The sequence below is a fragment of the Felis catus genome, chromosome D3 (assembly GCF_018350175.1).
Source record: "Felis catus isolate Fca126 chromosome D3, F.catus_Fca126_mat1.0, whole genome shotgun sequence".
In the NCBI taxonomy this organism is placed as follows: Eukaryota; Metazoa; Chordata; class Mammalia; order Carnivora; family Felidae; genus Felis; species Felis catus.
In genome coordinates, this window is record NC_058379.1 from 6,048,603 (window position 1) to 6,061,665 (window position 13,063).

Genomic DNA, 13,063 nt, shown 5'->3' on the forward strand with positions numbered 1-13,063 from the left:
TTATTACCCTATTTCCACAGGCTTTGTGAAAAAATAAGTCTGCGATTGCCAGGAACAAAGAAATTTCCCATTTTTTAATGGTGGGACCCTTTCCTATCAAAGATACTCCATTGCTTTTAGTCTAACAAGTGTGGTACAGGGACATTTTAAAATACTGCTTCTGGCATGTCAAGAAATTATGGGATGAGGTCATGTTCAAATCAATACTGCCGCAGTGCTTTTTGATCCATGCAATGCAATTCTTGTCGAGATCTCCACTCAGCAACATTAGGAAGCAGTGTAAAATTATCCGAAGCCCGTCTGTGATGCAGGAGTTCAGATGTGAAGGAAAAGTGGAAGTTCATTAGGCAAGAGGATGGGAGGTGGTTTGCCAAGAGCATTCCAGACGGAGGGAGCCAGGAGGGAGCCAGGTGCGGAAGGCGCTGTGTTGGGGGAGGGGTGCGGCAGAGGGGGCTCCCGAGAGGACAGCGGTGTTGATGGAGCCCGGAGGAGACTGGTGTGGGGCGAGCCCGGGGAGGGGCAGGCCGAGCAGGCAGGGCCTCTGGGAGCGGGGGCCGGGGGGGGGGGGGCTGGATCCCAGGAGCATTGCAAGGATGCCAGGCGGTCAGAGCTCTGTTTGTGGATGCAAATGTGGGCAAGATCTGTGTGTGCACTTAGGAGGGACGGTACGGAAAGCGTATGTGTTTAAAAGGGGGCGAAAGCAAGTCTGACTGTGGTCCCTCCCCACCATAACACCTGAGGCGTGGCTTTCTGACCACCCCGGCCCCGTTGCGGAGTCAGCCCAGAGGCAGAGAGGGAGCGTGGCCCTGCCTCTCAGAGTGGGCACCCGCCTGGACCCCCAGGACCGGGACACACGTGACGCCACGGGTACCTTGTTCTTTCTCCTCAGACCAGCTTAGCTGCTTCACAGCGGCTCTGGCTAGGCGCACGGTGCCCTGCCCTCAGCCAGCTTCCCGGGAAGCTTTGCCGCCGAGTCTTTACTGCCGGACTGGAAGGGCAGCAGCGCCCTCCGGCCGTTGTCCGTCTCACCTGGAGCACGGAGAGCCTGTGGGCCCTGCCCCGGGGAGCAGTGGTGCGCCCGCGTCTGGTGCACACCCCCCGTGCAGAGGCCACCTCGAGGCACCGCGCCTGTGCCCTCCGTGTCAGAGCACCGGGTGTGGCGTGAGCATTCCACGTGTGCGTGGAGTTGAGACCCACCGCAGCCTTCGGGATTCTGGCCCGCGGAGCCTGAGGGCCCAGAGAGGCTGCGAGGCTCCGATGCGGCCTTTCCTGGTTTATGTTTTCCCTTGTTGGTGGGATATTCGCGTTTTTCCTCAGGGGGCGTGGCGAGAACAAACGACGATAAGTGACAGGAGAGCACTTGGTGCTGGTACAACTGGAGATGGCCCGTAAATAAAATGATCGTGCCACCATTTAAGCCTTAATGCCCTTAAAGAGAAGAAAGAACATCACTCTTGAATTAGGATGAGAATTGGACACGAGCTACTGACGGGCCATTTGTCCTCCTGCTGCCACAGAGCAGCCTCGGTGAGATCGGGGCTCACGTCTCTCCAAGGACCTTCATTAAAAGCACGTTCTCACCAGGAGATGGTGTTAGCGTCCCTCCCCGCTGCAGGAGGCGGTCTTGGCCGGGTCTCCAGAACCCATCTCTCCAGAGTTTGGAAGAGCAAGCCTTTGTCAAGCATTAGTTTTCCAAACCGATAGAGTGAATAGCACATTAACAGACACTTAGTGCCTAATGACTTTACCAGGGGAAAAAAAATGCGCGTGTGGCTTAACCTCCAGATCACGGTCAAAGCAGCCTATTCGGCAGACCTGCCTTCAGCGCCTGTTCCCACCGCTTCTGGAGTTCCTCTGGCGGGGCCGTGCACACCACCAGCGTGGGCCTTGCCCTCCGGCCGCCACTGTGGCCGGGCCCTCGAGTGCCGGTCCCTTGGCACCCCATCTCGGAGGCCAGCGTCCAGGCCGCCCCGCCTTCGGCCGAGCCGATAACTGCGAAACTGCTGACCGCTCCCAGCGACGCTTAGACACAAAATGGGATTTTGCCTCAAGACAAAAAGCTGCGGTACGGAGAGCCCACGCTTTACGGCGTGTGCCCTTTTGACACACAAAGTGCAGTGTTGTGCAAGCCGTGCTCTCTGAATGTCGCCCTCCGTTACTGGTTGACACATCATCAAGACGGGGTGAATGCCTTTACTCGGGCAGGATGCATTATTCATGGGCACAGACGCCCTGCAGCTTTCCCGTCAGCCATCATGCCGACCCCTCCAGGGGGGAGTCACGAACGCTCCTTCGTGTCTCTGACCCCAGAGCGTCTTAGAGATTCTGAACTAAGCCTCGCGGGACCACCTTCTTTTCTTCTTCCAGATTAGCCACGTCTCTCAGCTGTGTCTCCGTGGCCTAACTGGGATGCTTCTGTAGCTTCATTCTTGTCCGTTTACTGGAAGGATTAGGTCACGACCGTGATCACATGTCACAAGAAGAGCTAAGGATGAGAAAGTTAAAGCATCGCTTTTTGTTTAAGCTACAGCGACTCTTTGTCCTCTGGAAGTCAGTGATGTTGTTATCCTTTTGAGCTGATAGAAAATAATTTAGTAGCTTGGATACCATTTGGAGACGCGACGCGCCGCCTCGGGCCTGAGGGGGCCCACACTGTTGGTGCGTATCCGGCAAAGGAGAAGGGGAGAGCGCCCATCGGGTGAGGTGCCGTGGGGTCGATGACCCTGTCCCCCCGCTGTCGGGGCCCCGGACGGAGCGGCCACAGCTCCCTTGCCGGCTCCGCACGTTACATACTCACATCTTCCTGTTCGCCTGGTGCGTCTTCCTCCCGAGACCGTCTGCCCACGGCAATGGGAGCTTCAAGGGCACCTTCTCATTCCTGCGCTTGCCACGGTGAACTGATGAATTACAGATCAGTAAGTACGACTCAAAGCTGCTGATTCACGAGGCGATGAGACTGAACGGGCACATTTCGATGCTGGACAAATCCGTTTTTGAAATTTTCATGTTCCCATTTTCTTTGAGCAAGACATGCTTGTGAAGTTAAGCATCTAAGCGGGAAGCCCCTGGAATCCAAGGCTGCTCAGCCTGAAGGCTCCCCTGGTGCCACACCCCTACTCGAAGGCGGGGCACGTGGGGTGCCCCTGCGCCAGGCTCCGTGCACTCTGGATGGACTCAGATTGCACGGCAGGTGCCGGAGGGCGAGAGCCCTGCTGAGCGGCAAGACTGTGCTTCGAGCTGCTCTCTCACCACCCTAGGCCCGCGAGTTCTGGATCAGCTCGAAGTCGCTCTTTGTCTTCATCGGCAAGCCCCGAAAATACGGGTTGTGCGTTTTTCAGTCGCCACCAGCATCTCCCACGTCCACAGCTGACCCTGCGGCCGGGCGCTGCGCTGTGCCCCTGTCCTGCCCGGAGCGTCCTTTTGTTGCTCTGTACCTGGCTCCCTTCCCCCTTCCCCCATTACCTTCCCTTTCTCGGGCTCGCCTGCCACACGATTTCCTTCTTACCTTTCCTCTGGAGCGAAGCCGGTCGCCGGGGGGATGGAGGGAAGCTTTTCCTGCGGTGAGGACATGGGTCTTGAGTTCCAGTCATGAGCTTTTCTTAGCTCCAGAGCTGGGGTGTAAATATGTCACTGACCTTACAAGGCACAGCGATTGGTGTCACCCAACGTGGCGACAGTGCCTGGGTGTGTGGTCTTCTCCAGAGCCGTCTGTCCACAAACTGGAAGCCATCTGAGAAGTGGCGTCTCCTCTGGGAGGAACTTTGGCAAAGCAGATGAGGAAACTGCCCTCTGAGGCTGTGTATTTACCAGAACAATTTATAAGTTAATTACCCACCTTTTGTCCTTTGCGTTTTTCAGTGTCATGCAAGGCATCTTGAATTTCTTTGGTAGCTTTTCCAGAAAGACCGATAGACTTCACCGCATTTCTTGAGTTACCACAAAGGCCAAGAATCTGAGGCCCTGTGTGAGCAGCTGACGATTGAGGACTGAAAAGCCACCGCGGGCAGGGAGGCAGGGTTTGGGGACAGATTCCAGATTCCCACAGCCGCCACGTGGCCCTTTTCCCAAAGAAAGACCCGGGGTTCCTCTCAGCTTTGTGGAATCCAGAGGCTTCCGCTGGAATTCCCCCTGCCTCTTCCTCCCGCCCCTCGCTTGCTTTGGCCAGCGCCCGATGCCATCTTGAGGAAATGTTGCCCCCGGTGCCCAGGCGCCCGGTTTCCCATGAAGCAGCTGTGGGTGCCTAGCTCATCAGGGAAATCTTTACCGCTCTGGCTGTCCTGGTCACAGTCTGTGGAAGTATAGGTGGCGTGTGGAAAGACCAGGATTTGGAATCGGGGGGCCCGGGGTTTGATGCCCCCATTCTAGAGCTGGGCCTCACGCTGCCTGTGAGCCCCCGGTGCCAAGGGGGGCGGTCAGCGGGCAGCGTCCTCTTCCGGCCTACTCCCTGCAACCCTCAGCGTCAGGGAGGGCCGCCGGCATCTGTGTCTCCCACAGGTCACCCGGATGTCAGCATGGCAGCCACAAACCTGGAGAACCAGCTGCACAGCGCCCAGAAGAACCTCCTGTTCCTCCAGCGGGAGCATGCCGGCACCCTCAAGGGGCTGCACGCCGAGATCAGGCGGCTGCAGCAACACTGCACAGGTACCGGGGGCCCCGCACCCCGTCCGCGGCAGGGCAGAGCGGGGACCTGTGATCCGGCCCGTCTCAGACGGCGGCCGGCTCGGAAGCTGTGCCAGGCCCGCTCGGGGGCAGGGTGAGGAGGGGGCTCCGCTCCCCTCCGTCGTGGGCGAGCCTGCCGTCGCCGGAGCGCACTCCGGTGCCTTATTAGCTCACCCTCTCTGCCTAATGGACAGGCACCGGCATAAAGCTGCAAAGCCATCTCTCGGCATACTGAGGGCTTAGAAGATTCAGATGCGGACAGTGCAGTTTGGAACCGATCCCCGAAGCGTCGCGTACAGAGCAGGCTGCTTGCTCCTTGTGGCCGCTGGCGTGTGTTTTCGGGAAGGCGGGTTTCCTCCGAGTGCGAGGAAGGACAGTTTCTGCCTTCTCACGCCTGCCCTGATGCTGCTGAGCCCTGCTCTGTCTGGGCAGGACGCGCGGGGTGATCGTGGAGGTCGGTTCTGCATTTTCAGAGCCGATGAAGGCTTTGAGAGCTACTGTAACCATACACAATTAACGCATATGCTTTCCTTTTTAGATTTAACATATGAGCTGACACTCAAAAGTGCGGACCAGACAGGTAAGGACGTTCTCCCTGAAAGTTAATGATGGTGTCATTTTCCGTTGTGGCACATGTTGGTGCCATTTGTTTGCACTACCTACACGCGGAGAAGAAAATACACTTGCTAGAAAGAGTTGCACAAGTGACCAGAGCTTTCTAGAAAAGACGGGAAGGAAGTTTGGACCCTGAGATGTTACGAGGGGCTGTCAGTGCAGCGAGAAGGGGGAGCGGTTTTATTTTCTTCATTTTCTTTCGATATTTGGAATGCCTGTTATAAGCTTTTCTTGATTTTCTGATTTTTCTCCAGTGAATATGTGTTCCTTCTATCATCAAGAAATACATGTAATTTAAAGAGAAACAGAGGAGAAGGAGCAGGGTCCCACCTCTTCTGTCCCTCGAGCCTCATACGGGACCTGGCACAGAGCAGGTGCTCCCTAAAAACTACTTGAATGAACGACCAAATTACTGGATGGTCCCCAGAGGATCGTGAATGTCTTTCTCTAGACTGCAGTCCCCAAAATGCTTCCCCTCAACCAGAATCCTCCAGGACCCCCAAAGAGATCAGTCTGATGGCAGCTGGGGCAGAGAAGATAGAACTGGGGCCTCTGTGGCCAATGACAAACGCTCCCCAGAACAGAGTGGGGAGGTGTGCAGAATCCACACTTGAGTCAAGACACCTTTTTTTTGTTTGAGAGAGCATGACTGTGGGAGTGGGGCAGAAGGAGAGAGAGAGAGAGAAAATTGCCACACTCAGCGCAGAGTGGGGCTCGATCCCACGACCCTGGGATCATGACCTGAGCCAAAATCAACAGTCAGACACTCTGGTCAGACCCTCAAGGGACTGAGCCACCCAGGCGACCCAAGATGCCTTTCCCTAGCCTTCACGATGGCAGTTATTATTCATGAGCATGCCCAAGCCCTTGAAACAGATGCAGGCCTTTCCGTGGATCTCAGTGCATCACCAAGCACTGACTTTTCCATTCATGACACTCAGGTTACAGTCTCCTAAGTATGCCTCTCAGGGACCAACATGTCCTTTTGTCGATGAGAGGAGGGGCCTGGGGACCGGAGCCCACCCTTTGGGCCTCACTGCAGAGGCAGGACGCTCCTCACCCCCTGAAGCCCTGGACCAGGATCTGGGCCTCTGAGGATTCCGGAGAATAGGATGTCCTGCGCCCCTGCCGTCCACGTCACAGAAATCAGTGTCCTCGCTTCCTGCCGCCTCCTGGCCAGGCTAACCTGAAGAAACACGATTCTTGCCCTGAACCCTCTCTGCTTCCAGGAGGAGGGAGCTCCTATGCCCAGTCCCTCCTCCCCTGGCCCCTAGAGAGCTCCTCAAGGCTCTCAGGCCTAAGTCCCAAAGCCACCCACGCAGCCTCATCAGCAGCCTGGGCTCAAGATGACAATTGGCCCAGGGATGCCTCCTTGTGGAGGCGGTGTGACAGCTCTCAGCTGGTCCTGGTTGGGGCGTCTCCCCTCCCCACGGCTGGAAATCCCTTCTTTACCTTAGTGGATGCAGAACTTGCTCAATCTGGGGACACGGGGTGTGGACACGGGCTCCTCCGCTGGAGGTTCTGATTCTGAGGGTCAGGGAGGGGACCTGAGAATCTGTTTTAAAAATGCCACAGTGAGGGGCACCTGGATGGCTCAGTCGGTAGCACAGGTGACTCTTGACCTCAGGGTTGAGTTCGAGCCCCACGCTGGGTGTAGAGCTTACTCAAAAATTAAAAAAAGAAAAAATGCAAAAACACAAGTGCCGCGGTGACTGAGCGCTCAGGCAGCTGGGGAGATTCTGCTGCAGGCGATGAACAGGACAGGCGCAGCTTCCACGGGGAAAGAAAGACGGGACGTGCGTGCGGAGGACGTGGTGGGGCAGAGCTTCCCGTGGGAGAGTGGAAACGGGCAGGACGGGAGGTGCTGCTCCCTGGGAACAGAGGTCACCGAGGAGCAGCTGTCTGGGGTCTCAGGGAGGCAGAGGCAGGCATTCGAAGGAGCGCCCAAAAAGTTGGGGCCACCCAACATCAGTCCGCAGCCCCGGATCCGCCTCCTCACGTGAGAGGTGCCCGCAGACGCCAGCTCCCACCCTGCACCGGCCCCGGGGTGTCCCTGAGCGGCTGGTTGTGGGCGCACGGTGAGGGGCTGGGGGGGCCGAGGAGAGCCGAGCGCAGGCACAGGGACACCTGCCCTCTGAGACACGATGAGAGAGGGGACCCGTGTGGCAGGAAGGGGCAGCCTCGGAGCTCTGTGCTCGGACACGGAGAGAGTCTACGTTTGGGTCTCACAACGGCACGCCGAGTGGAGCGGGTGTTCGATAAATGCCACCCGAGCAGACAGCTGGATCTGCTCACAGTTTATTCCTGGGTACATGCCGGGGTCCGAAACCCGGAGAATTGCCCATTGTGACTTGGGCATTTTTGAGCTCTGGAGGCACGCTTTTGTGCAAGGAGCCAGAGCACTGAGAGCGGGAGGGAGCTCAGAGGCCACGTGATCCCCACGGGGGGGGGGGGGTGGGGGGGGAGGGGGCGGCGGGGAGGGCACGGAGATGGGGCAGGATGGAGCGTGGGAGCCATGTGCCCCCACCCCAGCCCCGCCTTCCACGCGGCCGCCCTGGGAGGTGAGGCCAGCCTAGACAGTCTCCGTGCCTCTGCTCCGGGAGGGGTTGGCGCTCAGTCCTGTCCCTCGGCTCCTTCCTCTAGGAGATGGATCTTCCCGAAGCGGCGAACTAAAGAGAAGATGCGAGGAGCTGGAAGCCCAGCTGAAGCTCAAGGAGGACGAGAACAGCGAGCTGCTCCGGGAGCTGGAGCAGAAGGACGCCATGATCCTGGTGCTGGAGAGCACCGTCAGGGAGCGCGAGAGGAAGTACCTGGAGGAGCTGAAGCTGAAGAGCCACAAGCTGAACATGCTGTCGAGCGAGCTCGAGCAGCGCGCCGGGACCATCGCCTACCTGACCTCGCAGCTGCACGCCGCCAAGAGGAAGCTCATGAGCTCCGGCGGGACCTCGGACGGCAGCCCGTCCGGGAGCCCCGTGCTGGCCAGCTACAAGCCGGCCCCCCCCAAGGACAAGCTGCCCGAAACGCCCCGCCGCCGGATGAAAAAGAGCCTCTCGGCCCCCCTGCACCCGGAATTCGAAGAGGTTTACAGATTCGGGGCCGAGAGCCGGAAACTACTCTTGCGGGAGCCGGTGGACGCCATGCCCGACCCCACCCCGTTCCTGCTGGCCCGGGAATCGGCCGAGGTCCACCTCGTCAAGGAGAGGCCCCTGGTCATCCCCCCCATCGCCTCCGACCGCGGCTCGAGCGAGCCGCACAGCCCGGCCCGCGAGAAGCAGCACAAGGCTCACGTGGGGGTGGCCCACCGCATCCACCACGCCGCCCCGCCGCAGGCCCCGCCCGAGGTGGAGACGCTGGCGGTCGACCAGGTGAACGGAGGAAAGGCCGCGAGGAAGCACTCAGGGACGGACAGAACTGTGTGAAGCCTGCCCGGGCGACCCTTCCCCCCTGGCTGTCGATGCACTGTGATCACTACTAGGAAAACTCATCCACGCCTTTTTTTTTTTTTTTTCTCCAATTCCCCTGCATGCCAAATTTTTTTTCAGACACGTCAACATTCTTATTCTGCTCCTTTTGCCCTGGTACTGACACCAGAATACGATCATGTCCCTGCTGCAGAATACCTATTTACCGATTGCCGTGGCCAAACACCTGTGTGCCGAATCGCTCGCTTCTAATCCCACTCCGTGTAACTTCAATGCGCTCGTGGACAAAGCACAGGCCACAGGCTGCATCACTACTCGACGTTAATGAAATCAGATAGTCAACCCGCCTAACTATACAGCCGGAGCAACACGTGCCGACCGGCCTCGACCCTCTCGCTCCAGTTCCTAGGGCGGCCCGTCCAGAGCAGCCCCTGCTGCCTCCCGGAGACCCCGTAACCTCCCACCAAGCCTCCCCCGGGGCGGCCCCGATAGCCGAGCAGCTGTATGAGTCTATCGCGGGAACGAAATAAGATGATGTTACTCCTCGTGTCACCACAACCTGAATGTGTGTTCATATTTTTTGGTTAGTTTTATCCAAAATGTTCAAGATCCCAACAAACTTTATTTTCTAAACCTGCCTCTTTCTGGTTTGTGTCTTTTATTAAACTACCTGAGGGAGGAGCTGGGGGGAGGCTGGGGGAGGAGGAGACACAGCAGGCCCCCCAGTAATTACCGCGTCTCGCCCCGTGTTCTTTTCCCAGGGCTCCGGCCCCAGGGGCGGGGCAGCTCTGCTTCCGGGAAGAGGAGTCCCTGTCACCCAGCCCTGCCCAGGGCTGCCCCTGGGAACGTTCTGCCCGTGACCGGCCCCCGCTCCACCCTGCTCCTCCCTGGTGAAGTAAAGCTACTCGGCGGGCCTGGCCGGGGCTCTGGGCTCGCCCCAGGGTGCGCAGAACGAAGGGACCCCCGGGGGCCGGTTCCAGCTGTTCTAGGTCTGCACCCACCCAACCCCACGCAGATCCGGCCAGGTCGCGGGTAGGAGCTCATGCAGGAATTCAACACTGAGCTCAGGGCCCTCACCCCCACCCCCACCTAGCAGGCCAGAGAGTTCGGGAAGGGGGAGGGGTGGCGGTGGGCGACTGTGGCCATCTCTGCTGTAGGCTGGCATCGTCAGCCCAGACCCCACACCCAGCAGGCCGCTCCTGCCAAAGAGAGGCGCTACTGAGACAGACCTGGATTGTCAATAGCACACTCTTGACATTTTCCATTAGAATTCTCGTGCCAGTGGCGTGTGGGGCACTTCTGCCTAATCACACATTTTCTCTGAGAAGGGAAAGAAAACACATTTCAAAATGCTCTCCAGTATTTACTTTTCAAATACGCAGAATCCTTAAAAATCGCTTCAAGAAACAAAACCGTCAGCTCAATTTATACGGAAAGAGATTAAAACGGCTGGTTTCGAATGAAAGGAGTCTCAGCATCAGCCCGGCTCCAGCCTCTCGAGGCCCCATGGAGCCGACAGGGGACGGAGCTCACAAGTGTGGGTTCCTTCGCCCAAAAGGTTAATCAGAGTTCAGGGTGAGGCACACCCCCTGCAGCACCCAGTGAGATACATGCTTTGTGGTGAAGAGATCGGCTTCAAACACCAGGCCAACTCCCATGGCATTCCTTCTCATGGAGGTGGTGTAGACCGGCGTCCGGAAGGTGTTCTGCAAAGGAGAGGCACGTGAGGCGTCCCCCACGGACGGCGGAGGAGCTCAAGCCCGGGAAGCAGGAAGCCCAGTCTAGGTGCTGAGAGTGCGGGCGCCTCCTGCTAGGCCTGGCCGAGGCTTCAAGGGGCTTTGCGGGGCCGCCCTCCGCTGACTGTGGATGGGGCTTCGTGTAGCTACACTCATCAGACGGGCATCCAGGCCAGGCGAGGCAGGGGGCGCCTGCTGTCCACATCAGACGTAAGTATTTTATGATTCAGGCAGTGCCCGCAGAAGGTCAAGGGAATGGAGGAGTCTCTTCCTGAAGTTAATCTGGACCACAGCTCCGAACTTGAAGCCGTGCCCCCCCCCCCCCCGGGGGAGTCTCTGCTTACACACGTTTGCATGCGTGTGTCTTCCTGGAAGGTGGCTCCACACTGTTGTCCTGTCTCGGGGCTTCCCCCCCCCCACAAAAGGCTAAGCACCTGTAAGGGTGCTTAAAGGGTAAGACTGAACTGCAATCCCCCCCCAATCCCCCCCAACCGTGCCCCCGGTGGGGGGCAGGGAGGGGAGGACAGAGCCAGGAACAGGCGTCAGCCTTCTACCTGTAGTTTGAGGCGATGGGCTTCGATGGGGATGATCTTCAGAATCGGCAGGTCGACCACCAGCACCTTGGGTTTGCTCTTGATAAGACATCCTCTTTCTACATCCCAATCAGCGCCTTCGAGATACAGTCCTGAGACGAAGCATCCTGGATATCCCGGGAAGAGCCCAGGGTTTATGTGGAGGCACCAGCCACTCTGCTGTGCACACAGTGGCCCTAGGTATGTCCACAGTGCACACACACAGGCAACTCCCTCGCTCTCCTCCCCCAGACATAGCCCAGGCCTTTGTCCAAATGGCTCCCATGCCCCCAGCCCCTCAAAGTTTCCAGGGAAGCCCTCGGGCCCTCCTTTCTCTGAACGATCTAATTCTGACCCAGGAGCCACTTCCGCAAACGAGCAGGGCGAACGTGGTTCAGGTCCCTCCTGACATCAACCCCAGGTCTCAGTGTTGGAACTTGAAGAGAAACGCACGTATCGACCCCCAGAGAGATCGAGACACAGACCGTGCACACATACAGCCAATATTCGCAGCAGCCTTCCTTTCAAACCCAGCCTGGCCCATTTCCGCCCACACCATGCTTGTTCCTCTGAATGGGGGATGGCTCGGGGAGGGAGACCCGATAGGGAGCTGACCGTACCTTGTCCTGCCCGCTCGTTCACTTCATCTGCATCTTGGAACTTGGTCACTTGCGTGAACAGGGTGGAGCGGTCCAGCGGCCAGCCGTTCCTCCGGCAGGTGGCCTGCACCAGGGCCGTGAGGTAGGATTCCGGGATGTGCAGCCCCGAGAGCCACATCACGCCGGGCTCACTTTCAGTGACCTGGAAGGCAGGGGGCAAGGCGGCGGGAGACCGGGGCTGCCACCAAATGCCAGGGCCAGAGCTGACCAGAAGATCGGGTCAGGATAAAAGACACAGTTCACCTTCGCAGCAAAAAGACGGTGTCGTAACAACGGCAGCCTGTCTGGGAGAACAAGCTGAACCACCCGGTTCCAGAAGGAGCAGAGACTTAATAAAACCACGGGAGTACCAGGTCGGCTCTCCAGTGAACACTGTCACGATCTTGAGTTGGAAATGCAAAACCCAGAGGCCATAAAAGAACAGACCGAGACATCTGACCAAATAAAAATGTAAAACTTTCTTCTGGAAGAAGTGCCATAGGCAAAAATCAAAAGATGCTGACAAGCTGGGGGGAAACGCAACACCAGCAGACCAAGGGCCCATCTCCCGGATACACAAAGAGCTCTCAAACATCGGTTTAAGAAGACAGAGAACTTGATAAAAATGAAATCAAGACACGAAAAGACAATTCACAGAAAAAACATGAAACAGCTATATGTGTGTAAGATATGCTCAGCCTCACCATAACTCAAGAAACGCACACCTAAACATATTAGCGTTTACCTATCAGGAAAAAAAGATCCAAAATATTAAGAACACACATGGTGCAGCAAGGGGAGGAAATAATCATGTTCACTGGCTGTGGTTTCCACTTCTCTAGAAGACGATGTGACAAGAGCTGTTAGAATGTAAAATGCACATTGGGGTGCCTGGGCGGCTCAGTCAATTAAACATCTGACTTCGGCTCAGGTCATGATCTCAAGGTTCGTGAGTTCGAGCCCCGCATCAGGCTCTGTGCTGACAGCTCAGAGCCTGGAGCCTGCTTCGGATTCTGTGTCTCCCTCTCTCTCTGCCCCTCCCCCACTCATGCGCGCGCGTTCTCTCTCTCTCTCTCTCTCTCTCTCTCTCTCTCTCTCTCTCTCTCAAAAATAAACATTAAAAAAAATTAAAAAGAATGCAAAACGCACACACTGAGACCCAACACTTCCGCTGTAGGGACCTACCTGTGAAATATACTCATGTGCATCCAAAGTTACGTGCGCCAGGATGTTGTATTGGCAAAATAGAGGGGGGGGAACCCCAAAGGGAACCACCCAAATGTCCAGCAGGCCAAAGGACATGGAATATCTGTAAAATGGAGTCCCCTTAAAAGAATAAGGTCGACCTAAATGCACTTAGATGGACAGTGGCCAAGATGGACTCTGAGATGAACAAATAAGTTGTGCATAATAGGCTTCAA

At 57.3% G+C, this 13,063-nt stretch overlaps 2 protein-coding genes across 4 annotated transcripts in view; one reads left to right on the forward strand and one right to left on the reverse strand.

Annotated features, from left to right (window-relative positions):
- Positions 1-9,333, forward strand: part of CCDC92 (coiled-coil domain containing 92) — a 29,946-nt gene extending 20,613 nt beyond the window's left edge. For both annotated transcript variants that reach the window (XM_023241315.2, XM_006938374.5), the window contains exons 2-4: positions 4,495-4,641; positions 5,198-5,239; positions 7,918-9,333. In XM_023241315.2, coding sequence (XP_023097083.1) covers positions 4,512-4,641; positions 5,198-5,239; positions 7,918-8,693 — 948 coding nt within the window. In that variant the 5' untranslated portion in view covers positions 4,495-4,511 and the 3' untranslated portion in view covers positions 8,694-9,333. The remainder of the gene's footprint in view (positions 1-4,494; positions 4,642-5,197; positions 5,240-7,917) is intronic.
- A 713-nt stretch (positions 9,334-10,046) lies between these two features.
- The window catches only part of DNAH10 (dynein axonemal heavy chain 10), a 145,649-nt gene continuing 142,632 nt past the window's right edge, over positions 10,047-13,063 (reverse strand). For both annotated transcript variants that reach the window (XM_023241314.2, XM_045041190.1), the window contains 3 exons: positions 11,625-11,805; positions 10,987-11,132; positions 10,047-10,402 (listed from right to left, as the gene is read on the reverse strand). In XM_023241314.2, the coding sequence (XP_023097082.2) occupies positions 10,256-10,402; positions 10,987-11,132; positions 11,625-11,805 (474 nt within the window). In that variant the 3' untranslated portion in view covers positions 10,047-10,255. The remainder of the gene's footprint in view (positions 10,403-10,986; positions 11,133-11,624; positions 11,806-13,063) is intronic.